The sequence below is a fragment of the Chelon labrosus genome (genome assembly GCF_963514085.1).
Source record: "Chelon labrosus genome assembly, chromosome: 18".
Lineage (NCBI taxonomy): Eukaryota > Metazoa > Chordata > Actinopteri > Mugiliformes > Mugilidae > Chelon > Chelon labrosus.
Genome location: NC_140351.1, coordinates 4,239,673 through 4,266,747, shown reverse-complemented (window position 1 = coordinate 4,266,747; position 27,075 = coordinate 4,239,673). Strand labels below are relative to the sequence as shown.

Below are 27,075 nucleotides of genomic sequence, written 5' to 3'. Positions count from 1 at the left end.
TCGTGGTGGAGGAGTTTGAGTGTCCTAATGACCCTAGGAGCTATGCTGTCCGGGGCAATTTGCCCCTGGTAGGGTCTCCCAAGGCAGACTGGTCTTAGGCGAAGGGCCAGACAAAGAACGGTTCAGAAGACCTTTCATGAAGAAAAACAAAAGGAGACCGTGTACCCGGCCCGGAGGGTTACCGGGGCCCCACCCTGGAGCCAGGCCTGGGGCTGGGGCTCGTGGGCGAGCGCCTGGTGGCCGGGCTTTCGCCCATGGGGTCCGGCCGGGCCCAGCCCGAACAGGAGACATGGGCTCGCCTCCCTGTAGGCCCACCACCCGCAGGAGGAATATGAAGGGTCCGGAGCATTGTGGATCGGGCAGCAGACCAAGGCGGGGGCCTTGGCGGTCTGATCCTCGGTTATGGAAGCTGGCTTTCAGAAGCCCGGACGCCTCCCGGGAGAGGTGTTTCGGGCATGTCCCACCGGTAGGAGACCTCGAGGCCGACCCAGGACACGATGGAGGGATTATATCTCTCGTCTGGCCTGGGAACTGGTTATGGGAGCTGGCTGAAGTGGCTGGGGAGAGGGCTGTCTGGGCTTCCCTGCTGAAGCTGTTGCCCCCGCGACCTGGACCCGGATAAGTGGAAGACGACGACGAGAATTATTGTGTCCTTTGTCCTTCCAATGTAGGTGGACTGCTGAAACCTGAAAACTCTGAGTCGCACAGTTTCATTTCTTACAGAACACTACAAACCATGATCAATCGACTAAACGCTTTGTTTTAGGTTTGAAACACAGTGAATATGTGAAAAATATGTGACTGATCACTGAGCCTCCAAGATCCTCCTCTGACCCCTTTAACTGTAAAAGTATTTACATACAATTATCATAATGTCTATTTGATCTAGTAAGTAGTCTAGTAGCAGACTTTACATCTGAGACCAAGAGAAGCAGCTCTCAGTGGGTTAAAGTTAACCACCATGAGAAACTTATTGTTGTTCTCGGGCTGTGTTATATACTAAGACATTTAAGGTGTTTCATTAACAATGATTTTAAAACTTAAAAAAAAATGTAACAAAATTCTAATTCTAATAAAGTTTTAATAAAATAAGATTGCGTTGGCCGGGAATCGAACCCGGGTCAACTGCTTGGAAGGCAGCTATGCTCACCACTATACCACCAACGCGACGAAAACGTACGATTTTCGGCCGCCACATGTGGATTCGAAGAGCGCAACTGCAAACACTGCACACAGTTGACAAGTATAGTCTGTCTGCTGAAGTCTGTCTGTGTGTGTTTGGCGCCACCATGCGGCCAAACACGAGTTGTCGTGGCCGAGTGGTTAAGGCGATGGATTAGAAATCCATTGGGGTCTCCCCGCGCAGGTTCGAATCCTGCCGACAACGAAGAGCTGCTTTTGAAAAGTGGCAGACAGAGAATAACTTTGGAAAACTGTCTTCCATGTCCTCTTTGAAGTGGAAAATGGTGGTAATGTTAAATCAGAGATGCTAATTCTCAGATTTAGCTAATTTAAATTCCTGATCATTATTCTTCTCACATGTAGCTGCTGCATACTACTGTCATTTGAAGTTAAACACCTGTAGTGCACAATCGAAAGAAATGTAACTTGTACCAACAGCTATACACAGATTTAAAGAAAAAAAAAACAGTATAGAGAAAAGAACCAATAAAAAATAATACAGGTATGCAGATATGTAGCTAAACTATTGTGTTGTAAGGTAGGATAGTGTAAAGGGGAAATAAATAAAATTACCTTATCCATGTACTGCAGCTAAAGGTCTAATAACTTTGACAATTAAATTCACCTGCAAAGAGTTGATGTGCAGCTTTCTTCTCTCTGTTACTGCAGGGTGTTTGGTGAAGTTCTTAATACTCTGCTGTCCAGAGGATGTGGACCGTACTTTATTTCAGGACTGACATGTCACAGTAGAATGGGCTTCATCTTTAGTGAAGTATTGCCACACACTTGATGAACCGCTGCTAGTTTGCTGCAACGACCCACTGGACTCCTCACCTGTCTTCTTGGAGGCGTCCATGTTCAGTTCCAGCTCCTCTGTCCAGAGATTCCAGAGGTTTTCTAATTTGACATAGATTTAGTCCATGACTCCTCTTTCAAACCATCTGTCTTCTTCTGACTAAAATGTTCTCAGGTCCTCAGAGGAGTGTCCTTGTCCTTCAGGTGTAGGTGGACTGCTGAAAGCTGGAATGAAAAGCATTCTCTCCTGTACTGAGCCATTGTGAGCCATCCACTACTAACCACATCGTGAAGTTTGCAGATGACACGACAGTAGTGGGCCTCATCAGCAACAACAACGACCAGGCTTACAGAGAGGAGGTGAATCATCTGGTGGACTGGTGTGAGACCAACAACCTGATCCTGAATGTCTCAAAAACTAAAGAGATCATCGTAGACTTCAGGAAGAACCAGTCCAGCCACACTCCTCTCACCATCAATAACTCAGCAGTGGAGATCGTCAGCAGCACCAGGTTCCTGGGGGTGCAGATAACGAACACTCTGAGCTGGTCTGAACACACTGGAACCCTTGTAAAGAGGGCTCAGCAGCGCATGCACTTTCTGCGACGGATGAGGAGAGTCAACCTGCCCCCTCCCATTCTCACCACCTTCTACAGAGGTACTATAGAGAGCATATTGACCAGCTGCATCTCTGTCTGGTCAGGGGCTTGTAGTGCCTCTGACTGGAAGTCCCTACAGAGGGTGGTGAGGACAGCGGAGAAAATCATCGGGACTTCACTTCCTTCCATCCAGGACATTGCTAAGAAACGCTGTCTGACAAGGGCCAAAAACATCACCTCAGCCCCCTCACACCCCCAACATGGACTGTTCTCACTGTTGGCCTCTGGAAGGAGGTTTCGCAGCCTACAGAGCAGAACAGTCAGGTTCAAAAACAGTTTCATCCCATATGCCATAAGACTGCTCAACACACTATAAAACAGTACCCCACTCCCATTACCCTGTAATTAAAAACGTGCAATAATATTTATCTACATTTCAAGCTTCTTAGATATTTATATTATATTTATTATATTCTGTATATACGTTCCTGGAAATTGTACATACCGTTTCTGTTGTACATACTGTTTCTGTTAAATATTCCTGCTGTACTAAGAGCCATTGTACCGAAATTTCTTTTTGATGAAAATCAAAAGTCTAAGTCTAAGTGTGTGAGAGAGAAAAAAAAATGTTAGTATCATAAAATTATCATGTCTATTTGATCTAGTAAGTAGTCTAGTAGCAGACTTATATACTAAGACATTTAAAGTTCTGTATTGACAATGATTTTAAAAGCTTTAAAAAAGGGTAAAGAGCAGCAAATATTTAATGAAGTTTCAATAAAAGAAGTTTGCGTTGGCCGGGAATCGAACCCGGGTCAACTGCTTGGAAGGCAGCTATGCTCACCACTATACCACCAACGCACATCCTCCGCTCAATCTATAAGGCAAATTGACCTCAGCACCAGACTAAGGCTGTTGTTGACAGGTGATTTGTTTTTCAAGAAACAGAAGAAAAGACTTCAATAAAAGACTGCACTGAATCATCACTTCTCCTCTTTTCACGCATGTTCTGATCTGGAGCTTAAACTAAAAGGTTTTCTTTCCTCTATGTCCAACTCACTGCTGAGCATTTACAAGTAAAATACCAGCTGCATCCAGCAGGTGGTGTTCTCACTCAGCTAAATATTGAACACAGGCTCTCACTGATGATGTGGCCCAAGACTAGACTTAACGCTTGTTAGACTCTTGTTTTGACTCACTCATAGTGAACAAAGCGTCATTTTAAAGCTCAAAATATGTGTAAGACAACTACTGGCATGGTCAACGATTAACTTTCAATGTTGATATTTCATATTGTCCACACATGGTACACAGACACTTGTACACTCACAGGACTGGACATACTGTATACACTGCCTGGCCAAAAAGAAGTATTTCATTGCACTTCCTTTAGCTTTGATTGCAGCACACATTCTCTGTGGCATTGTTTCAATAAGCTTCTGCAATGTCACCAGATTTATTTCCATCCAGTGTTACATTCATTTTTCTCCAAGATCTTGTATTGATGATGGGAGAGTCTGGGGTTAAGGTCTGGACTCTATGGTAGACAATCCATGTGTGAAAATGACGTCTCATGCTCCCTGAACCACTCTTTCACAATCTCAGCCCCATGAATCCTGGCATTGTCATCTTGGAACATGATCCATTGATGGAATAACCTGGTCATTCAGTATATCCAGGTAGTCAGCTGACCTCATTCTTTGGACACATAATGTTGCTGAACCTAGACCTGAGCAACTGCAGCAACCCCAGATCATAGCACTGCCCCCACAGGCTTGTACAGTAGACACTAGGCATGATGGGTGCATCGCTTCATCTGCCTCTCTTCTTACCCTGATGCCCCCATCACTCTGGAACAGGGTAAATCTGGACTCATCAGACCACATGACCTTCTTCCATTGCTCCATAGTCCAATCTTTATGCTCCCTAGCAAATTGAAGCCTTTTTTCCCAGTTAGCTTCACTGATTAGTGGTTTTCTTAAGGCTACACAGCTGTTCAGTCCCAATCCCTTGAGTTCCCTTCACATTGTACGTGTGGAAATGTTCTTACTTTCACTATTAACCATAGCCCTAAGTTCTACTGTTGGTTTTCTTTGATTTGGTTTCATCACGATCAATCAGGATTTTTTTCCAACCACATTTCTTCCTCAAAGATTATGGTTCTCCACTATCCTTCCAGTTTTTAATAATGCGTTGGACAGTTCTTAACCCAGTTTTAGTAGTTTCTACAATCTCCTTAGATGTTTTCTCTGCTTGATGCATGCCAATGATTTGACCCTTCTCAAACAGACTAACATCTTTTCCACGACCACAGGATGTGTCTTCAGACATGGTTGTTTAAGAAATTAGAAGCTACTCATTGCATCAGTTGGGGTTAAATAACTTGTTGTCAGCTGGAAGATAATCACCCATGCAGTAATTATCCAATGGGAGGCTCCTACCTATTTGATTAGTTAAATCCAGGTGGAGACTTTTTTTCGGTCAGGCAGTGTAATTTACCTGCAGCCATGAAGCCTCCATGTGTGCATAACCTCGGTTATTTGCATAATGCACATTTCTAATGATGCATGATAATAACACACAGAACAAAATCAGAGACAGTGTTTCATGCAAAGACTTTTATTTATGAATAGTCTGCAGTACTGTACAACAGCACACACTTGTCTATATTTCATACCAAATATAGACAAATACTGCGCCTTCAAAAACAGTTCCCTTTTCACAATAATCTAAAAATACCTTGTTCTGTTTTTAAATATGTAGCTTAACTTTTGAAAATAAAATATACATTATATGAAATATAACAGTTGTTTATTGGATAGACTATATTGTACCAAATGCAATTATATGCAAATACACCATCTCTCTGTGACTTCTTACGCATTACATGCACCAAAAAAAAAAAAAAAAAAAAAAACAGGAAAAAAAAGATGCTTCGCATTAAAAAAGAAGCTGTACATACTTCTGTATGAAAATAGAAAATATCAAAGCAAGATGTGCACCAATAGTCTAGATTATGTTACAAAGAACTCGGAGTACAAAAAGACCTACGAGAATGACCAGATAACACTTTACCTGGAGCACAGAGGTACGGGTAACTGGGTCGGTAACAGGACTAAGACGAAACCTTGCGTCGAGGCTCGAGTCAAGAGCCGCTCCCATGCAAGTCTACGACCAGATCCAACGGGTTCAACACTGAGTACAGCTCACAGAGTGACAGGGTCAAACAGGCAAACCAGAAGTTGCAGTTTTAGCTTGGAATTAACCCCCCCACCCCCCACCCCAGTGAATGTTGATGTCCAATGCATAGCAAAAAAGTTTGGTTTGGTGTGTTCTTAAATTTCTCATATTGCTACCCTATAAGTGACGTGAGTGTAAACCAATTGCCAGTTAAGCCCACAACTTATAAAGCACTGATATGTCAGCATTAAATTATTAATATAACTGTGATTAGTATTCCAACAGCAATAATCTATACAGCATCAACATTAAGCGCCTGCGGCTTAACATTAAATATTATTATCATTATTGCCAAAAAACGTCATATAGCTTTCCGTCTTCAATAAAGTGAAATGGATTCGCTGATGTCCAGTTTAAACTAGGAGTCATATACTGACGACAGTGAATGTGAAACTGTGTGCACGAGGCTAAGACCAGTTTAGCTACATCTATCGTTTCCTGCAACAACACACACACACATACACACAAGATGTGAACAGAATAAAAAAAATAAAATCACTCCACGGTTAAATACAGACTTCTGTTAATGCCACAAAATCTATATTTTCTTTTTGCAACAGTGTGAGGATTAACAAAAGACGTGGCGACTGCTGATGCTGATGCCGAGGCCGAGCGGAACGTGAATCCCCTCCGAGTGAAACCTCGAGAGCATTTGCGGAGATTATCCCTGGTTAACATAAAGCCAATAATCTGAGCAGTGCAAATCTAACACTTGTACCAAAAGGTGGAGCTTTAAAGCAAACGAGATCAGCTCGTATGAAATGACAGACTTAGAACTACTGAAATCGTGTCACAAACGTCCCGTGGTGACAACTATATTGCTCTTGAGTGAAACTATTCAAGGACCACAGTGTTTCTCTTCGCAATCCGGACTCTCTGAGTACATTCTCTATCACACAAGTATAAGAATAAAGAGCAGTGGAGGGGATTTTAATATTAGTAATACACCCAAAGACTACACTTCCAAAAATCTAGTCTTTTTCTTAACATACATAAGAAAATATACATTTTCAGCAATTAAATGTCATAAATTGATTTATTTTTTATATTCTTAATAAAATCTTATAACTCTTTCTTATTTACATTTGGTGTAGGTTAATACTGATTGTAATGCAATACTGTTGCGTTCTTGTGTTGTTGTTTTTTTTTCTCTGTTACATTTCTTGTATTTGTTTGAGCAGAAGCACTTTTACATTCATATTTCAACACCGAAGCTCGGCGAGGAGCCCGAGTGCGGGACCTGGAGGGGAAAAAAGGGCGTGCGCTTTTCCAAAAGCAAAATGAGACGGCTTCAAAAAAGAAAGGAGGAGGAGGAAGTCCGCTCGCTTGAGCAAACAAACCAAAGGAGGACGCGGATGACGAGGCTGAATAAAGGACCGGAGACCTTTTTGTTTGGCTGTAGAAATGCACCAGGACAGTTAGTTCTGTGAGAAGTCATGTGTAACGATGCTGCAGAGGCCACAGCTAACTGGGCTACAAGGTGAGATGAAAGCCTTTGTTGTTGGAAAAAGGCTGTTAACTGGACAAAGACGGATATCCTCAGTGGCGAAGGCAGCGGTCACAGGTTACACCCTCTCCACACGACTGGGGTCGTAAGAGTCTGATGAGGAAAGAGAGGAATGAGAAGATTAGACGCCCCAATCGAGAACAAGTCAGAGTGATATTACTTCCTCTCATACAAAGGTGAACCTTAGAGAAAGTGGTTAACACATTGGAAATTAAGCTGCAAACCTGTCTGTCTTTAAAGTTCCAAAATATGTCTACCAACACCTCTAATACCAATAAGCACACTTGGACTTTGTGGATTCAGGAGGAGTTACACAATGAATTTATCAGGCCCCCATTCAGATCTTGCATTAACATCCTCCTGGGCAACCGGATCAGAAGTGACCAGCTTGAAGTACAGATGTGGATACACCAAGGACGCACTGAGATCAGATTTGAGAGGTGGGGTACACCCTGAACAGGTCTCCAGTCTATCACAGGGCTAACACAGAGAGACAGACAACCATTCACACTCACACCTACGGCCAATTTAGAATCACCAATGAACTTAACCAGCATGTCTTTGGATGGCAGGAGGAAGCTTGAGTACCTGGAGAGAACCCACGCAGACACAGGGAGAACATGCAAACTCCGCACAGAATGGCTCAGATGGAATCAAACCCAGAACCATCATCAGGCATCAGTGCTAACCACCACAACACTGTGTCGCTCTTGTAAAAAGATTATTTGTACCCCTCTGCTGCCCATGCTGACGCTTCAACAGGGGATGTAGCTCAGTGGTAGAGCGCATGCTTTGCATGTATGAGGCCCCGGGTTCAATCCCCGGCATCTCCAATCTTTTAGATGATCCATGCACAATGTGCCTTCATGTTTTTGTAAAAGACACTTGAGCAAGTGCGTCAAAGCCAGAAAGACAAGGCAACGCAACTGCCAGAGTTTCTGCTTGTAAAAGTACATGAATGGTTCTCGAATGTCTCATTATCAGTCTCAAGGTGTGAACAGATCCTAGTCCCTAGAACAGACCCACCAGTCTATAGAAAACAAGAATCTATTTTGACGAGTAGTGCAATGTTCTCTGTTCGGTCTGTCTGGCGCCACCATGAGGTGCAAACAGCAGTTGTCGTGGCCGAGTGGTTAAGGCGATGGACTAGAAATCCATTGGGGTCTCCCCGCGCAGGTTCGAATCCTGCCGACAACGACAAGCTTCCTTTTGAACCAAGGCAGATATTAGTAAACTGGCTTGAATGTCCCGAAGCTACTACCGGGATGTCTTCCGTTACTCCTCAGAGGAGTTTGACAACATAAGTGATGTCTGAGACTTTTAAAATATTCAGTCCTCGTAGCTGTTGACTAATTAAATAATAAAGAAATCTAAACAACATTTAACAAATGAAATTATTCAATTCGAGAACACGGTGTGCGATTCTGTCACTAAGAAACGTGTCGGCATGTGGTTGATTATTGATGTGATCATGTTGGTGTATAAGGAGCCGCTTCCCTGGAGTTAAGTTACGCATTTCCTCTATAATCACAGAAGTCTTTATCATCTTTATTACGAGAGATGTTTCTGTGACAGCTTGGTGCGTACGGAAGTTTTCAGGGTTCGAGTCATAATCTGAGCTTTGTGCAGGTTTCTAAAATAACCAATGTCAGGGAGGACATAAATAAATAATAAAACACGTGCACTCAACAGCTGTTTGTGGTTCTGATATAGCAGTAACGATGCATTAGAGACAGCAGCTGTTATAATATACTTCCGGCCGAAAATGATGTCGATGTTTATCTGCACACAGAGCGCGAAAACTGAGACTGGATCTCAAGTGCCGGCTGGGGACGCACGTGGAGACCACAGGTACTTAAAGCAGGCCACTTGCGATTGAATTTGGCCATGATGGATATGAATGCAAGGTTTGAATAGGGCCTCAGTGACCAACGAATGAGCCATAAAATTGTCAAATCTGGCTACAGCGATGCTAACTGACAGCAGGTTTGGCACTATAGGCTGTGTACAGATGCCAAAACCAAGACTGGTGATGATTGACTTTGACTGGGGGAGTAATTTGCACAGAAAGCTACGTCCACACTAAACTGAAACAAATATTAACTGCTTTGCACCCACCTGAGACTGAGAGCATTTCTTCATCCTCCACATCCGAGGTGCCGCAGGTCCCAGAGCTGAAGCTTTGAGGCAGCGTTATTTCTCTCTTGGGAACACTGCGAGGTTTGGGAAGCAGGGGAGGCTTCTGGAGCCGGGTGCGCTGCTTTGGTTTGGGCAACTTTCTTCCATAAGCCTCTCGAGTTGTCTCCGCTCTGCTGACCCCGGCTGCATTCTGCTCATCTGTTGTCTTCCCCAAAGCCTCTTCTTTGTCCTCCTCCACAATTTTCAACTTCGTCTCTCCTTCTGGCTCCTCCATTTTTAATTCAACATCTACGTCTTTACTCTCTCCACGCTCTGCTTTTAGTGCAATCTCAGCGTTAATCTCCTCTACCTCCTCTTCCAATCTTTGCTCTTCCTTACATACCCCTTCATCCTTTTCCTTTGGTTGCAATTCCTCTTTATAATCTCCCAACTTGTCATGTGCATTCTCAGCTGGGGTTTCCCCCTCTTTGCTTTCTCCTTCCTCCATTTCCTTCTCCTCTCTTTCTAGTTGCTGCTTGACGACTTCCTCCTTAGCCTCTTCCTGTACTTCACATTCCTCCCTGTCTTCATCTCTCTCTACGGAATCAGCTTCTCCTCCAGATTCGGGACCGTTGAGGCTGAGTCGTCTCATCCGAGTCACCGATTCCATTTCTTTCAGGCGGGCCATTCTGTCTGACCTGCCCAGAGATGTGGCAGATGAAGCCACAGAAGAGTTGAGCTTATCTTGCAGAGATTCGATTACACTGCACGCTCCTCCTCGCTCTTTTGTCTCCACGCTGCACATGCTCAGGGCTAGCTTCTCATCAGGGGCGACGGGCAGAGATAGCAGAAGCTTACTCGGTGGGAACTCTGGCAGGTCTAGTACTGACTGAGTCTCGCCGTCCCCACCATCAGTGTAGTCATTGCTGTGCTTTTGTCTGTTTTCTTCTTGGTAAACGCCCGATCCTTTCTCCACAACCTCATGTATATCTGCTCCCTGCACCATAAGGGTCTCCTTTTTGACTTGCTCACACTCTCCTATCACCTGCTGTGTCTCTTCACTTGAACTTAGTCGTTTCTCACCTACAGTGGTGTCCACATCGTCCTGATTGTCCTCAGACTGTTTATCGGCCACACCCAAGGCCTCCACTGGAACAGCTATCCCTAGGATCCTTGCTGCCCGCTGCTCGATTGACTCGTTTTCAGGAATTCCTTTTGCGCATTTCACCTCATACAGGTTGCTGAGGTCCACCGCAGGTAAAGCGTTGGCCTTTTCCTTAATCAGTAAATTCTCTAGGTGCTTATCTGCTATTGTTGACTCGTTTTTATAGGTCAGAGGCTCAGCGTTGCTGTATCTCTGATCACCATCATCATTCTCAAACATGAAAGAAACCTCCCTGGTGAATCTTGTGATACGTGGCGAACTGTCTTTCGGAGGGGACCTGCTGCTTTCACTTCTGGTTCTACAGATGCCTAAGTTCACCTCACCCCTGAGTGGTAGAGCGCTCTCCGATTTAGCCCTTCTCTCCATGTTAACTCCAGCCCTAAGCTGTTTAGGTGAACTGTGCTCAGGGCTACCACTATTTTTAACAAGCGCTGTCTGGACCTCCCAGGGGAGCTGCACCGACTGACTAAGATCCTTATGATCAAGCGGAGATGGGACCGAAAGTGAACGCTGCACTGGTTCCCCAGGACCACCAGGAGTTTCTGTGTAGACGGTTAGTCCCACATCCCGAAGTAAGGACTCTTGAGGGACAGGGATATCCTGTCTATAGATTGTCCGGTTGGACTCAGTGTGTGGGGGCACTGACGACAGGACACAATTACCATTGGGGCTTGGTTTGAGCTCATTTGTTGGTGGTATGTTGTTGGCCTGTGGCCTGGAGAAAGCACTCCTCATATCCATGGAATCCAGTTCAGCAGTTGAAGCCAAAGACTTTGATCTCACTTTTATATTATTGGGCTTCTCTATGTGCAATGGTGGAAGACTGATTGCTTCCCTGCCAGGTTCTGGACCAGCAGTGAAATGTGCTCCTGACTTACACCGAGCTATTTTCTTACTCAGTCCGTCAAGATCATCTATGGAACGAACCGCATTCGGTCTCTTACTTATTGTGTCTTCCATCTCCTTATTAATGCTTTCCAGTTCACCGATGGCATCACAGGGACGTCGGTTCACTGGTTTTAAGAGAAACTGACCAAAGACCACTTGCTCTGCACTTTCTGGGGGGCTACAGTTGCTTTTCCTGGGAGAAGATAGCGGCTGGTCTCCTTGGTCGTGCACCTTGGATGGAGAAGATGGGTCTTGTTGTGACGGCTGAAGTGATGGCGGTTGCGTTGGACTGACGCTAAGACGGGAGAAGGCGCTGTTGAACGATGGATGAAGGTTTTTCTGGCCCGCCATAGGGTAAACATAAGAGGAGTTACTGTCTGTCCCCACACCACTATCTGTAGTTGTATCTGAGGCAGACTGAACGGGCTCCTTTCCCCCAGGAGGACTCTGGGGTTCTGGACTTTTTACCACCGTCAAAGGTGAACCGGTCTGAGTTTCCTGATTGCGGTACTGGTTTCCGGGCCAGGACCCAGCATAGCACAACTCTTTGTCCTCACTGGCTTGGAGTGCCCAGGCATCTATAATTTCCTTTCTCAAAGGAGCCCTCTTGTAATTCCTCAATGAGGATGTGCTGCTGGTGGGAAAGTGAGAATAGTGGGATTTGATGGGCATCTCATTCACAGACTTGCTCCGAATATTCGGGCTTTCTTTGAGGCCTACAGCAAAAGTGTCCGTGTTGGTAATGCTCGAGCTTGGCATTGTCTCGTTGTTGTTCTGATCAGCTGATAAGTCTTTGTTAATGTTAACTGGTGTGTGAACAGGGACAGACACAAGGCAGAAGATGGTCTCGCTCACTCTTCTCTTGGTATTCCTGTTATTCTCGAGCCCTGAATCTGGGGCAATTTTCTTCACTTGGGTGATGGTTTCTGCAAAGACCTGGTCCGAACTGGGACCCTGATGAGAAGAGGATCTTGTTAACGGGACGTGAAATGCGGAAGAGGGCGACAGAGGAGGACGTTGGTTTTTGGGATATCTGTTGTTGCAGTTTTGGTCAGGTGCTGGGAAGTTATCGACAGTCTCTTTGTGCAAATCGCTGTGCCACCTGTTATTGTCATTGTCGAAGTCGCTCGAAGACGTCTGGTTAGCATCATCGGCCAGTTTGGCAGCGATGAAAGGCCCCAATGGCGGGGGCAAAAAGGCACTATCGTCGGGTGCAGGCTCCGACACGGTGACGCTGGGAAGCTCGTTACGGATGTGGCGTATCTTGTCAGCATCCGTCAGGGAATTGCCACCCAAGGCTGAGGAAATATGGCGGATGCGGGGATCGTCGAAGGGGATGTACTGAACCCCTCCACCTGGGCGCTGCTGGGTTGTATACACAGGATAAAGTTGCTTCTGGCTGGACAGGCTCCTCTCTCTCTGGGGATCAGGCCAGGAACCTGCTGGATGTCTGGTGAACCAATGAGATCCATCTGGAGCCACTTGGATATGCTGGTACACATCCCCTCTGTACCTAAGAGCAAAAACAATCAAGTTACTCTTCAATATAAAGATGATAGGTTACAGTCTAAGTTATGTTAGCCAAACTAATAATACAAGACAGTAAAAGACAGTAGGCGCCTCATAGTTACTGCATAAAATGAAACCCGTTCAAAGAGCTCTACCAGAGTCTGGTTTGAGCGTAACATCTAAAAAGAAATTGTAGCAGATTCCTTCTTCAAACCTAATTGAATACTTAAAGCTAAGACCAAGTTCTGCATCTCATAAGCTCAAGATTTCATTTTAAATCCTAGTTAAAGACTGTAAAAGTGAAAAAAGTCCTACGGTACCTGTATCCTACAGCAATTTCACCATATCCCCGGCGCCCCCCTCCCATTATAGGAGCTCTCTTATACGACGGTGGAGGGATGTATCCTGGAGGTCCAGAGTCCTGTGCATAATATTCCAGTTGGGGGTCACCTGGTCTTAATATGGGAAGTGGCGTTCTGTCCCTGGCCTGGGGAATGACTGAGTCTCTGCCAGACAACACCTCACAGCTTCCCCTGATTTGCTGGTGCATCTCATAAGAGGGAGGTCTGGGGGGTCGAGTGAAGCGGGGCTTTGGTGTCATTGAGAGTTGGTTAGCGCTAGCCGGCCTGCCATTCTCTGGCCACCTGGGCGGCCTGTAAAGGTCATGGTGTGACAGTGGGTGACCGTTGACCCGCCTGTACAGTTCCTGACCGGAAGCAGCTATGTCTACATATTGCAGGCTCTCAGGCTGCAGCATCCTGGGCAGGGACTGGGATTTGGCTTTGGTCCTGGGATGGACTACCATGCCGTCTGGTGTCCTGGCATGGAGGCGCTGCTGCTCCTGTGGCCAACGCTCACCCTCGCTCTGTGACAGCTGCCGGCTAAAGTTCACAGCTGGACGCCACTCATCTGTCCCGAGGCTCTGGCATTTCCTCTCTGTCACCATTCTCCACTGATGAAGAGCAGCATCCCTCTCTCTAGACCGAGCCTGAGCCTGGGCTTGGGCCTGGACCTGGGCTTGAGCCTGGACCTGAGCCTGGGCTTGGGCTGCCCAGCGCTGTCTCTCCTGAGCTGCCCTCTGACGCTCCTCTGCAGAGAGCTCCTGGCCTCTTGCTTGCTGAGGACCTTCTGGCCTGCTGTAACCCCCATGCCCCCCTCCATGGGGCTCTCGGAAGTCAGCATAGTCCAGCAACACAGTGAAGTCCTGGCCTCTCCTCCTCCAATAAGACACGTCCTTAGACTGTGGCTGAGGACCTCTGGTGCCATCACAAAACCTGCAAGGAAATAAAGAAAGGTGTCAACGAGCTTCAGCTGAAATGCTTGTTGGGTCGTTGAATAGTCCCTCAAACACCACCTCATGCACCTCCGCAATGTTGTAATTGCCTTTGTAACTCTGGCCTCAGACAATCTGACAAACCAAGAAGTAAGTAAAGGTTTGAACTCTTTTTAAAGCTCTATTTTTACCTGTTCCACACATCATTTTCAAGACGGACTTACCAGACTGCCTCCCTGTATTCAAATCTTTGACAATGAACAATAGTTTCCAGGATAACCTTCCCTTCCTTTGCGCTATAGTTATGAGCCAATCCATGCGCAATGGGAACTTCAAAACATTAAAGCAACCAAATAATCAGAACACTGAAAAACAAACATTCAGGGGCATTAAATCCCAACAAATGCGCACCATCAGAAAGACCAGTCTACAACCTTAGTAGATTAAATAAAAAAGGAAAGAATCTCCCACTAGATGGAGACAGATGATCACGAGTGTCAGTGCACTGTTGTTGTGGTTTTTCTACGGGTATAATGGGCACATTACACAATGACAAATCTGTGGCTGTTAGTAAGGAAAGATCGACAGTTATAGGACATTTCATTGACAGTCTTTCTATTGCACCGTAATCTGAGACAATGAGAAGCATTTCAGCGTAAGAAGGTTTCCACTACATCCCTGAGATGATGTTTGATGGCAGACCTACGTGCAGTCTGATCATCTCAAGCTATCTGCGCACTGGCTGACTGACTGACTGACAACGTAAACAAGACGCAAGCACATGTGTACTCCCCCTCGAGGCCAAGGCCGCTGAGCGTCCTTGACATTTCCATCCGTGATCATCACTGGCCAGCGACGTTTGCGAAGGAGGAGGAGGAGGAGTGGGGAAGGGGGGGTGGCCATGGCAGTCTGCTAAATATGAGGCCATCTCGTGTAAGATGAGTTACCGTCATTAGTCTAATTGGGTCTAAGTAGCGCTGCCTAGTGGGAGTGCCAAGATAGGCCTGCTCCTTATCTAAACTAAAGCTGCCAGGCAAAACGGATTTGGACGAGGGGGAAAAAAAAATAAAGAGGGATGAACAAACAACAGACTGAAATCGGAGAACATATGTCTTAGCAATTCCCACGTTCCCAATTGAATGCTCCGATAGCACTGGCGGAGCAGTGACATGAAAATGCGGATTACTCGTCTCAAAGAATAAAAGCGAAAAGAAAAAAGAAAAAAAAAAAACACTGACACAACCGCTGACATTATCCAAGGTCATTTGACTATTTTGAGATGCTCTGTCACTGGCTGGTGGCTGGAAGGGATTAGGGGGGGAACAGAAAAGAAAGTCATCCGCACAAAATGTAAGATAAAAGCGGGGGGAGGAAAAAAAATATCTGACAAGCCTGCCTAATTGTGTGGACAAGGGAACAGCTGTATTGACTCTGTCTCAGTTACAGCACACTAACTGGTGCGAATAGGCAATCTAAACAATCCTGTTTTCAGGAAAAAACAGACGGGCTGCAGCCAGGCGATATCGCTGGAAATATCATACGATCCAGCAGCCCTTACCCGTGAGGGTTTCAATTGCATAACTCCAGACTGAGCTAAATATAGCCTACCCTCCATATTCATATTTAAATAAACCCTATATGAATCCTGTATTATTGATGGGGCATGCATTATGTAAGCAGGTATAATGTGTGTGAAACACTGGAAGCCTGTTAGGCATATGGGTTATGTATGAAGATGGAATAGGAAAGGGGGTATCCTGTCAAACTTGGCAACCTGCATGTGTGAGACTGGGCATGCTCAAACTGGGGCACACAGGTTCGCCCAAAAGCTGTTTTGATTACGTCTCCGAGGTCCCATGTGGCAGATTAAGACTCCAGCACACATTATACCCCCTCCCCTGCCTGAGACTTGATTGGGAAGAGGAGCAGAGAAGAAATGAGAGGAAGTTACTCACGAGGGGAATAACGGAGGCAAGAGAGAGAGGCTGAGCAAAAAACGTTGCGTTGAAGATGTGATGCAGAATCCCCGCGCAAAAGCCCTCGATTCATTATTTAATGTGATTAATCTGCTCCAGCAAAAGCACCACGACGGTGAAAGATTGTGACGCGAATCGATAGAGTGAAAGAACAACCATGATGGGAGGAGGGCATGCAATCTGTTCAGACCAGAGCACATCGCTGGCCTCAAGGTACAAGCACCGACTCTACGTCTTACCCGCTGTCTGAGGTCAGCGACTCTCCCAAGGAGTGGGAGTCAGTTTGGCTCCGGTTCTCCCCCTCCCGTCTCGGCTGGCTCCTGTCCCTGGGTTCATTGTTGTTGTTGGGACAGTTGCCGCCGTACGCCTGGGGCTGCCTGGTCCCGCCGCCATTCCCACAGGTCACCACGGGGCCTCTTTCGTAGCCGTTCACCGTCCTGGGGCCGGGCCTGTTCTCCAGGATTTCATGGTGTTTTTTGCTGTAGGACGGCGGCGACGATGAGGGAGGCTGGCGGGACGAGGACGAGGGGGCCGGGGTAGGGGTGGAGGAGGTTGTATGCTTGGGCAGCTTGTATCCATGAGAGATGAGGAGGTCCTCCACGCTGTACATGGTCGCATTTGTTTATGCTGGTGTGTTTTCTTTTTTCCCCCCTCTCTCTTTCTCTCTCTCTCTCTCTCTCTCTTTTTTTTGGAGCAAGAGGAAGGTAGGTCGGTTGTCAAGGCGTCTCTGCTTCTTCCCTCCGTGCAGCGGCAGGATCACCGGCACAGCTGCGCAGCTGAGGCCATCACTGGGGGGAAAAAAAAGAGAGAAGGGGATGACATGAAGAGACGAGAAGAGACACAGAGAAAATAAGAGGACGCTAAAACCATTATCCCCGTGTCCAGCTTTTGTCAAGAGTCCCAACCTTTGTGGACAATCGAGAGCAACAGAGCAAGCCAAAAAAAAAAACCAAGATGAGCCGCCACGACAAAACCGACATCACCCGCATTCCCATCAGTCATTCTTCTTGTTCTCCTCGAAGAGCACATCCGGAACCAAACCCATTCACGTTCCAAGACTGAGGAGGACGAAGATAAACTGTCACTGTTTACAGTGGGCTCCCTGTAGACCTCCATACTGAGGCTTTAAGGCAGCTGTTAGCACACTGCAAAAACTATACCAGACTTAAAATAAGCAAAATTAATCTGTATGAAGAACAGGAAAATTTGGCTTGCCAAGATTTCTTAAAACAAGTAAATACACCAATCAGCCACAACATTAAAACCACTCACAGGAGAAGTAAATAACATTTAAACCATCTTCTGACAATTCAGTGTTCTTCTGGGAAACTTTTGGACCTGGCATTCATTGGTGTGGATGTTACTTAGACATGTAGCACCCACCTAGACCAGACCAGGCACCCCCACCCCATGGCAATGACCCCAGCAGGATGCAGCCACAAAAAACGCTTAAGGAACAACTCAAAAAAACATGAAGAACAGCACAAGGTGTTGACCTTGCTTCCAAATTCACTAGATCCTAAACTGATCAAGTATCTGTGGGATGATACACAGAGGCCCCTCCCCTCAAAGGCCCCCCACTAACAGAATGTTGATTTTTAAAGAAGGTCATTTGTTAGGCAAGACATTTTTGAAACCAGTACAGCTACACTGAAATCAAGTACATTTGTCCAGATACAAAGGAAAGATTTAGAGACATATGGACATAGAGGGATGTGAACCAGTGACCCTCCGGTCCCAGGGCTGTTTTTCCGGTAAGAAAATCTCAATAACAAGTTATGAAAGCTTGGTAAGATAATTTAGGAACAAAACACTTAAAGAGAATCAAATGCTTTAACACAAAACACAAAAACTGCCTAGTAAGAAGAATTATCTTAGGTTGATAAAAAAATAAAAAATAACAAGCATATTTTGTCTTGATTTAACATATTTCATCTTAGTTAGAGCTCAGTTTTTGCAGTGCAGTCTTCCACTTCTTATGTTTTACATCAATGAGGCAACTGTGGGGGGGTTGTTTTCCTCTGTGCCCACCTCCACATCAATCTCAAAACTACTTTCTGCTTTCAGTCAGATAAGATTAAGATGTTGTTTTTTTTCAGACATATGCCCTAAATAAATATCTAGGTTAGAGCTGGATTTGGAAAAAAAATATATCATATGTACAGAAATGAAAGCCACTAATATGATTTGTCAGCTGACAAGAAAACAGACAACGAAATTGGTATTATTTAATTCAGTGTTTCGTGATTTTTAAAGTGTATTCTGGGATATTTATGAGTCTTGTATCACAGTGAAGTGAATATACACCAATCAGCCACAACATTATGACAGGAGAGGTGAATAACATTGACCATCTTGTGACAATTCAATGTTCTGCTGGGAAACTTTTGGACCTGGCATTCATTGGTGTGGATGTTACTTAGACATGTAGCACCCACCTAGACCAGACCAGGTACATCCCAAACGCCCCCCCAACTAACAACATTGTGTTACCAGACACCACAGGACACCCTCAGAAGGCCCATGTCCATTCTCTGATGAGTCACCACAAGGGAGACCTACGCAATATTAGGAAGGTGGTCATAATGTTATGCCTGATCGGTGTGGCGAGAGTCGCCTGAGGCCTTTTTGCGAAACTACATTATCTATTTTATGCACTAAGGAGAATGAATCAATGAATCAGGATTGAGTTATTGATTTGCTGCCAAGGGCAAAACCAATCAATGATGTAAATAGTAGTTGAGCCGCTATCTGCGTTTAAAGCAAGTGTGATGATGGAGCACAGAAAAAAAACACAGTGGAAACACTTGACATTTCCACCTGAAAAACATCCTCAAATTCAGCCTTTACTTGTTCCACGTGGTAAACCGAGCCAAATCGAACCGCTCTGGGAGTAATCACGTGTTTTCAAAACACAATAAGTCATTTTTGTAGTCGTTGTAAGATTAGGAAGTGCTGCAAATTAATAACATAGACGTATAGGGTCCTGTGGGATAGCACATGCTAAATATATACATGCTCAAAAGTGACTGCAAGCATTAGTATGAAGGACTGATGAGGAACTGAACCAATGACACCCAGTGTGCATCTGCACATGATGTAATGCCCTTGATGAAGCCATGCTTGCTGCCTTGTCAACAGGACAGATGCTGCTGCGGCCCACTCATTCAATACTCTCTCTACTGGAACAGACTGCCAACAACCTGGCTGTCCTTAATAAGAAATGGCGTACAGGAACAGCGCCGTGAGACCCGCTGCCAGAATCAAACGCTGCTCAGATGTCTTGAAAGCCAGTCGCGGCACGATTGTTAAACGGCCGAGCCAAATGGCTTGTTTTCGCATCTCGGAAAAACAAGAGGGCCGACACAGCCTCGCCGAAATGTATTCAGCTGTGAAGAGATTAGCATTTGATTTGCTTCTTAGCGTTTGTTTAGCCACGATAGTCGTCCCAAAGAGATGGAAATAAAATCCACCTATGAAAGGAGTCCTGACTCAGAGGACAGAGTTGCCTCCCCGCCATCCCTCCCCCCTTCCTCCCTCCTTATACCTGAACCCTAGGATAGTCTACTAGGTGATTAACGGGATCCAAGACCGTGAAAATGCCGCTCTCCTTGCATGTCTGGCTCTCTAATACGATTACCTTTTTCATTTAAAACCCTTAAACCTGTTAGTTTTGGAGGATTGACTCTTGGCGCTTACCCAGTTAATACTTTTGTTGAGTTTAACTCTTTCCACTTAATGAGTAATCTCCTCAAGAAGAAGCCGGTGTTGAGTTTCTCGTCTGGGCTTCACTCGCTTCCGGACGGGCCGAGGACGCGGCCAATTCTTCACCGACCACTATTCCTTAAACTTCAGCTGAACTATCCGGGAATCGTGCCAGTGACGACGTTCGGAAACGCTGCGAATGCCAGAAATATGCGATCTAAGACGGTAGTATTTGTGGCCATTTGTCAGGGTGTCAGGGGCGGCCACAGATTAGTAACCCAAACTCACTTGATGAACACGAATTCTTCTCTAAACATTTTCTTATGTACTTGAAATTAAGAACCAGATCTCCCTTCAGCCTCAGAGAAGCCGGTATCAGACGCTGAGATCAAAGTCAGATTGGTATCGCCGTTTCCTTCCTGCAGTTGAGGCCTATCTCTCCAACCAGGCAAAGGCTTAATTAAATGAGCCTTCGGTCAACGGCTTTGTTATTAATACGCATTTTTTTGCGACCGCATTTGCATACGAACCTGTCTTAGATCAGCAGCCATACGCTCTCTAATCTAGCTAAACCCTTAATCTGAGGCAATTGCTCTTGGTGTCATCACCAAATGAGGATTATCTCCATCGTCAGTAGAAAAAAAAAAAAAAGTGAGGATTTCCTCCTGTACAGTGACCTGCCCTCACTCACTCAGGCCCCCGCCACTTCCTCCCCATGACGAGCTCTGTTTAAACGCCGCTAATGCCGTTATGCAATGGAATTACCCCATTTTTATATCAAATAAAAACCTCAGATTCAAGCAGCGGCAGCGCGCAACAATGGGCGGCTTTCATCCCCCAAAACACAACAACATTGTGTTCCCGCTACAATGCCTTCTTGTGTGAAAATGGCAGCCTCTTGGATTTGGCAGCAAAAAAAAAAAAAGGCTGTATTTTTAATTACATGGCTCACACAAAAGGGGGGAAATTAATGATATGGTTTATGGACAACATGTGCTGCTAAGTAAGCCAAATTTAAATGCAACCACATGAGGCCTGGCACCTTAACGCCAGCCACTGCACACCACCACTGTAAACGCTTTGTAAAATGATGCACGAAAGGCGCTTTTGAGCTCAAGTGAACTTTTGTCAAGGCCTTTTATGATAATAATAAAACTGATAACAGCATTTTTAGCTGCGTGTAAGTGTGCGAGGCGTGACTGGTGGCTACACCGGCGGCAGACCGTGCAGGGCTATGACGCCTTGCAGGTTGACAGTTTGGTGTCAGCTCCTTATTCATGGCCCAAGTGAGATGAGGGCAGGGCGAGGAGGAAGCGGGGTGTAAGGGAAGCGGAGGGGGGACAGCATGGGCGGCAGGCAGACGACGCAGGACAGAGACCTAAATCAGGCCTCGGGGAGGACAGAACTGCACCCAAAGAGGGTGTAAGTAAACAGCCCAAAACCTGCAAGGATTACAGGCCTAACAAGGTTAACGGAATGAATCAGCACACGCAAATAAACTTTATAGACAGTGAGCAGTCGGGGGAAAGTCCATGAAAAAGTAGAAAAACAGAAGAGTCTCCGCACTGTCCTCTAAAACAGATTGAGCAACACTGCGCGCTTGAAGTTGTCCCAAAGACGACGCAGATGTGTTAAAAGTGAAAAGCGCCACAGACAAAACAAATCTGGATTTAACAGCCTCCAGCACGAAGGCACCACAACAAAAGAAATCTCAAAAACACCCGAGCCTGGAACCGAAAGGACGATAAGCCCCGCTCCTTCCTAAAATATTCCACAAGAGCCGCACCTCTCCAGCACATTGTTCCCAGTTTTCTTGGATCTATAACAACTGACCCGAGTGGGTGTGTACTTGGCAAGACTCTGGCCTGCATCTGTTAGGGTCTCGTCGGGGATGGCGAACCCATCGCGGAGATTGTTTATCTGTGTGACATCAGCGCGTCCAGCGGAGGGGCCGCCGTCGCTCCTCTTCCTGAGGAAGTGTGTCGTTGTGGGGACGGAGGAGAGCCGGCGGTGTCGCAGATGTTTCCAATCAGGCCCTCTGAGGGCTCCTATTTGGAAAGTAAAAAGTTAGAGGGATGCTTTCTGCTGAGGCCAGAGGAATAAACAACCTCCAGGCCATATTTCAGCCACAGCGACCCCGCTCTGTTCCCCACTTCAGGTAGGACTGTAACTCAGCAACGTGAAGTGAAGTGTGAGCGTATTATCTGGGGAGCTGTGCGCCCTCTGGACACTCGCCATCCATCAGGAAAATCCCACCGGAGCTCAGCAGCCGCCGCAGTTTAGGCCAATTACGACCCAACAATGAAAAATTACATGCGTCTGAAAAGTCCCGTTACAAAACATGAGCTCAGCGCCACATTGCGAACCATGTGCTCTCCCCGGCACGCACGGTGAGAGCGGCAACAGGCAGGGCCCGCGCATTCAGAGTCAATTAGCTCATGTGGAAAAGCTTCAGCCAAAGAAACACACCCACTTACATTATTTCGCTGAGCATATCCCATGGCAACGGCTGTTTTGCTTTTGTGAATGGCAGCTCGCGAGACAATAGCACGCGGGCCGCTAAGATATCCCCGCTGCATCGCTTCGGCCCAAAACTTATTATAGTCAGACTCTCAGCTGGCGGAGGAATCAAAGGCAGGATGGGGATGGGGGAGGAGGAGGAGGAGGAGGAGGAGGAGGGGTGGGTGTTGTTTTTATTCCACCATATTCCAACACATCGCAGCTCGCGACGCCACGGCCTGGTTCTGATTCATTGCAGACTGTCGAGAAGCAGTCCAGCCAAACATTTGTTCTCCCGAGTTTAATGCAGTGTCAGTGTTTCAATCCGGAGACAAATTTCAATAACAACTGGCCTGAGCGCAAGAACCGTATAGCTAATAGCCCGCTGATGCACAAGGCAAGCAGTAAGACGCTGATGATGAGTGGGTAATTATGTCACTGGACTCATTTTCCATTGTGTGGCAGGGCTTAGCTCAGTTCAGCTCCAATGTGACGATTTGACGTCACGACAATTTCTGAAAAATGCATCCAGCCGTCATATGTGCTGGGAGATTTGAGGGCCTGGTGCCAGGAATTGAAAATGATCATTTCATATGAGAGAGAGAGAGAGAGAGAAACAAAACATAAAGGAGAGAGGTTATTATGCATGCTAATCCTCCACAGTAGGCTTCACCTGCACTGAACTATTCCAAGCCCATGCTGTTTCTGAGCCTGCCAAACTGGCTTCATGGCAATTAGTGTCTGTCAAAGGTCCGGGGCTCGCTAGAGATGACAGTGGCATGGTTTATCAGCCAGAAACACGCTGATCAAAGGGTTAGCACGGCCTGGCTTTCTGCTAATCAGATGTGGACTCTGCACGGCTCCTGCTGCAGCGTCGTGGAGAGGGAAAGGAGAAAAAAAAAAAGGCAGTGAACAATCCACATTTTTAACAAAACAGAGGCCAGCCCACGCCTCGACGGGAGCGTTTAAACGCGCCGAGCGTCAGGTTTAAAGGCAGCCGATAGGATTTTTGTTGGCAGACGGCCCGTGACGCACATTACAGGTGGAATGAAAAGGCTCACCCACGCAGCGCTGTCACGACGGACGGCCTGACGGATGTGGAAAGCTGCGAGGTAAACACGTGGAAACGAACGGCTCAGGGTTATCTCAAGGGCTCCGCCGCTGCACGGGCGTGAAACTGACACACGGCGACATCACAAAGCAAAGGCGGCACGAGCCATCTGTCAAACATATGGACATCCACCAGCTAACACCCATCCAGGATTAAACTATATTTATATATAGAGAGAGAGAGACAGAGAGAGAGGGACAGAGAGAGAGTGTGTTTGTGTGCATTCCATTTCATTTAATGCCTCTCGCTCTGAGAGGCTCACTGGCAGATGTCAGTGGCTTTCACACATTTCTGGCTTCATCCACCAGCCTCCTTCCTCCCGCCTGCGTCACCTCTGCTCTGACATCACCGTGTGACATCAGGCGAGACCTCAGAGGGGATCCCTGTAGCCGGGCAGATGACTTTCAAAGGCTTCAGCTGCAGCTCCGCGACGGCAGACGAAACTCAATCACTCGACGGCCCGGAAATGAAGAGCGAGACCGACGGACGGAGCCCGAGATGACACACACACACACACACACACACACACACACACCGTGTCACTCAAAAGCACTTTCTCGTGGCGCCACTTGCCGTTCGGACGTCTTCTCAGAGCTGCTATGACTCAGTTCGTAGCCGTGGAGGGGCCCTCTCCAGTTTTGCTGACCAACCCTTTCCTCCTGGTGCTGGAAGGAATTAATGAGCTGCTTCCGTTCTTAATACGTCCCACCGTGCTCCACACCTCCCCCCACCCTCCTCCTCCTCCTCCACCTCGGGGTATCTAGCACGGCCTTGTGTTCCCACACCATCCCAGTCTCAAGGATGTGTGAAAGACCTACCACGCACACACACATGCACCCACGCACACATCTCACTTGTTTCTGTGAAAAGGCACATTTACCAGCTTTTTTTTTTTTTGCAGTGTTTTGACTTTTAAACTCCTCAGATCCTGCACGATCTAACAGATTTTGCCGTAACCTCGAAGGGGCACATCACCGCTGGGCAACGACGTTAATCAAAACCTCAGGGCGGCGTCAATATGAGTGATATCCTAACAAAAACACAAAAATCTCGAACTTGAACTGGTAAAAATCTTGGCAATCCGGCCTCTAGAGGTCCCTACATGACAGTAACCAACAATCTATGTCCAAGACCTTCTAAATTTAAAGCCACTGAGACATCGTTTAAGGTAACGAGCAAAGCAGAGGTGAGTCTTTCACATCGTGCAGCCGCGTAGGCCATTAAAAATAACTACTCCTTAAAAGGACGTTTAAGTGCAACGTCCAGCGCTGGAGGTAAATCATGTTATACACCTGTTTCTGCAGACTGACAGCAGCAGGCACTGTAATCGTGCAAGGTTACGAGGCGGAGCGGGAGGCTGCATGGAGGGGAAGGAGAAGAGAGGTCAAGCAGCAGCAGCAGCAGCAGCAGCAGCCATCACCGTGCAAACATGCTGCAGGTGTGACAAAGTGACAGCATGCATGCAAACATCAAAGCAACCTAAACTTGGCAGACCATTTGCCAAAGGAGGGGAGGGGTGAAGCAGAGTGGGGGGGGGGGGGGGGGTGAGGCTCTTTGCGCCTCATTCCCATCGCCATTTGGTGCATCCTCACCAGAACCAGGAGCCGCCACTGGACCCGAGCCTTGTCACGTCGCTTCCAAAATGATTGACGGGGGCCCCGGCTAGCTCCGCTGCCTGGTTCCGTTGCAGGTTGCTGCTCGTAGCAGGACTAGCCCCGGCCCGGATGCGCGCATGCAGTTTTACAGATGCCACGAAAAGGAGCCAGCAAACCCCGTTCAAACATCTGCACATTTAAGGCTTAGCCGAGCAGGCAACACGTGCGTGCATGTTTAATAAGACTTAACAATCCACGTAAAGATCAGTGGAGGGGCTCGGATCAATTCGGCGTGCACGGATGATCCGCTGCCTGCACGGGGCTGCATGTCACTGACTGCTCCGTTTTATAGCTCCAGACGCTCACAGCGCACTGTAGGAGGAAATACAAGGCAAAGCGATTCTACAAGTTAAAATTCAATATGAGTGGTAGTTGTTTGGAGTAACGCAGGCTGCCTTGGAGACAAGCCCCGGCCGAGGTGCGTCGCTTTGCTCCACAATTAGTGTTTCCATCTCGGTAGAAATCTCCGCGCCTGAGCTAGGTCACAGAAAACTGCGTAATTTGGACGGAGTTTGGCCTTTTTCTTTTTCTCCCCCCTCCACGGCTGAGAAACGGAGCAGCACGGGGGCTAACGCTAGCCCGGCTAGCTCCATCAGCAATCTTTAACCTTCAGCTGATCGGAGCGCGTCCGCACACGGTGGCACGATCGGCGCCGCACACGCGTCAAGTTAAAGAAAACAAACCCCCTCCACCAGAAATAAATTAAAAAATAAAAAAGCAAGACACGGACATCCTCCTGCTCCTTCACCTGCTTAACGCCGCGTCCTGGGAAGTGTCTACAGTCCCGAGGCTCCAATCCCGGCTGAGGAGGGAGCCGGGCAGGCAGGAGCCGTGGAAGCTGGCGCGGCTCGGCTGCAAGTTGAGGGACCACTACTGGAAATGTTGAAGGCAGAGCAGATGCGTCTCTCAGGCTCTGTCTACTCCCTCGCAGCTGCAGCAGCAGGAGAAGCAGCAGTTTGCATCCACTGTCGCTTCCCGTGTCGTGAAATTAAAGCCCTGACAAAAACGCCTGAGTGAAAAGTTGCCGTGTTTTTTGTTTTTTTACCTGTGAAATGCGTCGCTGCGTCGCCTCCGTGTCCCCCGCGCTCATCCCTGCCGCTGCTCTGGACGGACTGAGCTGGGATCTGCTGAGGGAACAGCCCCCCTACACTACAGCTCTGAGGAAACATCCCTCTTCTCCAGCCGGGAGGCAGCTGGATTCTGCTCAGCAATAAGGTCAATTCGCGCTCAGCATTTCCAGACGAGTCATCCATCCACCCATCCACCCATCCACCCATGCGCTATACTGAGATTAAATCCATTTATTTGTGATTCATTGACACCACAATGGTTAATGTCGGCCCATTAAGTGTATTACTTGCAAATTAAACTTCCGCAACGTATCGATGCAGCTGTATTATGGAGCAATCATGCACAGGCTATTCATCATAGATATCATATATTAGATTATTATCCTCACTGAACATTATAGTCAGTACATTCAACAAACCAGGCTCAGTAAGTGCTAAAACAAAAAGGAATGGGTGAATAAACAGATATGTTATACTAAAATACAATAAAATCATAAAACGAGCACTAATATAAAATGAGCACTAACAAGTGCCAATGCATGCAACACCGACTTTTTGCGTTTACAAAGGTGCAAATGCATAAATAAATACATTTTATGCTGCTATTTAATTTGCAAATTTCCCCACTGTTGGATGAATGAAAGGATTTTCTTCTCTTATCTGGAAGGCTGGGTGCTCAGTGCGGTGTTCAGACTGGTAATGGGGCAAAAACTCTTCGTAAGTCCTAAATGCTTTGAGGCAGCGGCTCAAACAGGTGGAGTGCAGGTTAAATATCGGTCCTTC

At 46.8% G+C, this 27,075-nt stretch overlaps 1 protein-coding gene across 3 annotated transcripts; it reads right to left on the bottom strand.

Annotated features, from left to right (window-relative positions):
* Positions 1 to 5,864: 5,864 nt before the first annotated feature.
* On the bottom strand, positions 5,865 to 26,314 carry jcada (junctional cadherin 5 associated a). Of its 3 annotated transcripts, XM_084566171.1 has the most exons (5): positions 25,971 to 26,266; positions 16,492 to 17,040; positions 13,324 to 14,277; positions 9,442 to 13,007; positions 5,865 to 7,416 (listed from the first exon to the last, which is right to left on the bottom strand). In XM_084566171.1, exons 2-5 carry the CDS (start codon positions 16,860 to 16,862, stop codon positions 7,382 to 7,384), a joined length of 4,926 nt encoding a protein of 1,641 aa, XP_084422297.1. In that variant the 5' UTR covers positions 16,863 to 17,040; positions 25,971 to 26,266; the 3' UTR covers positions 5,865 to 7,381. The 3 variants fall into 3 exon arrangements, with proteins under 3 accessions (XP_084422297.1, XP_084422296.1, XP_084422295.1); XM_084566170.1 differs by lacking the exons at positions 5,865 to 7,416; positions 25,971 to 26,266 and adding an exon at positions 26,268 to 26,314 and having other exon boundaries at positions 8,659 to 13,007; XM_084566169.1 differs by lacking the exon at positions 5,865 to 7,416 and having other exon boundaries at positions 8,659 to 13,007.
* Between the last annotated feature and the right edge of the window lie 761 nt (positions 26,315 to 27,075).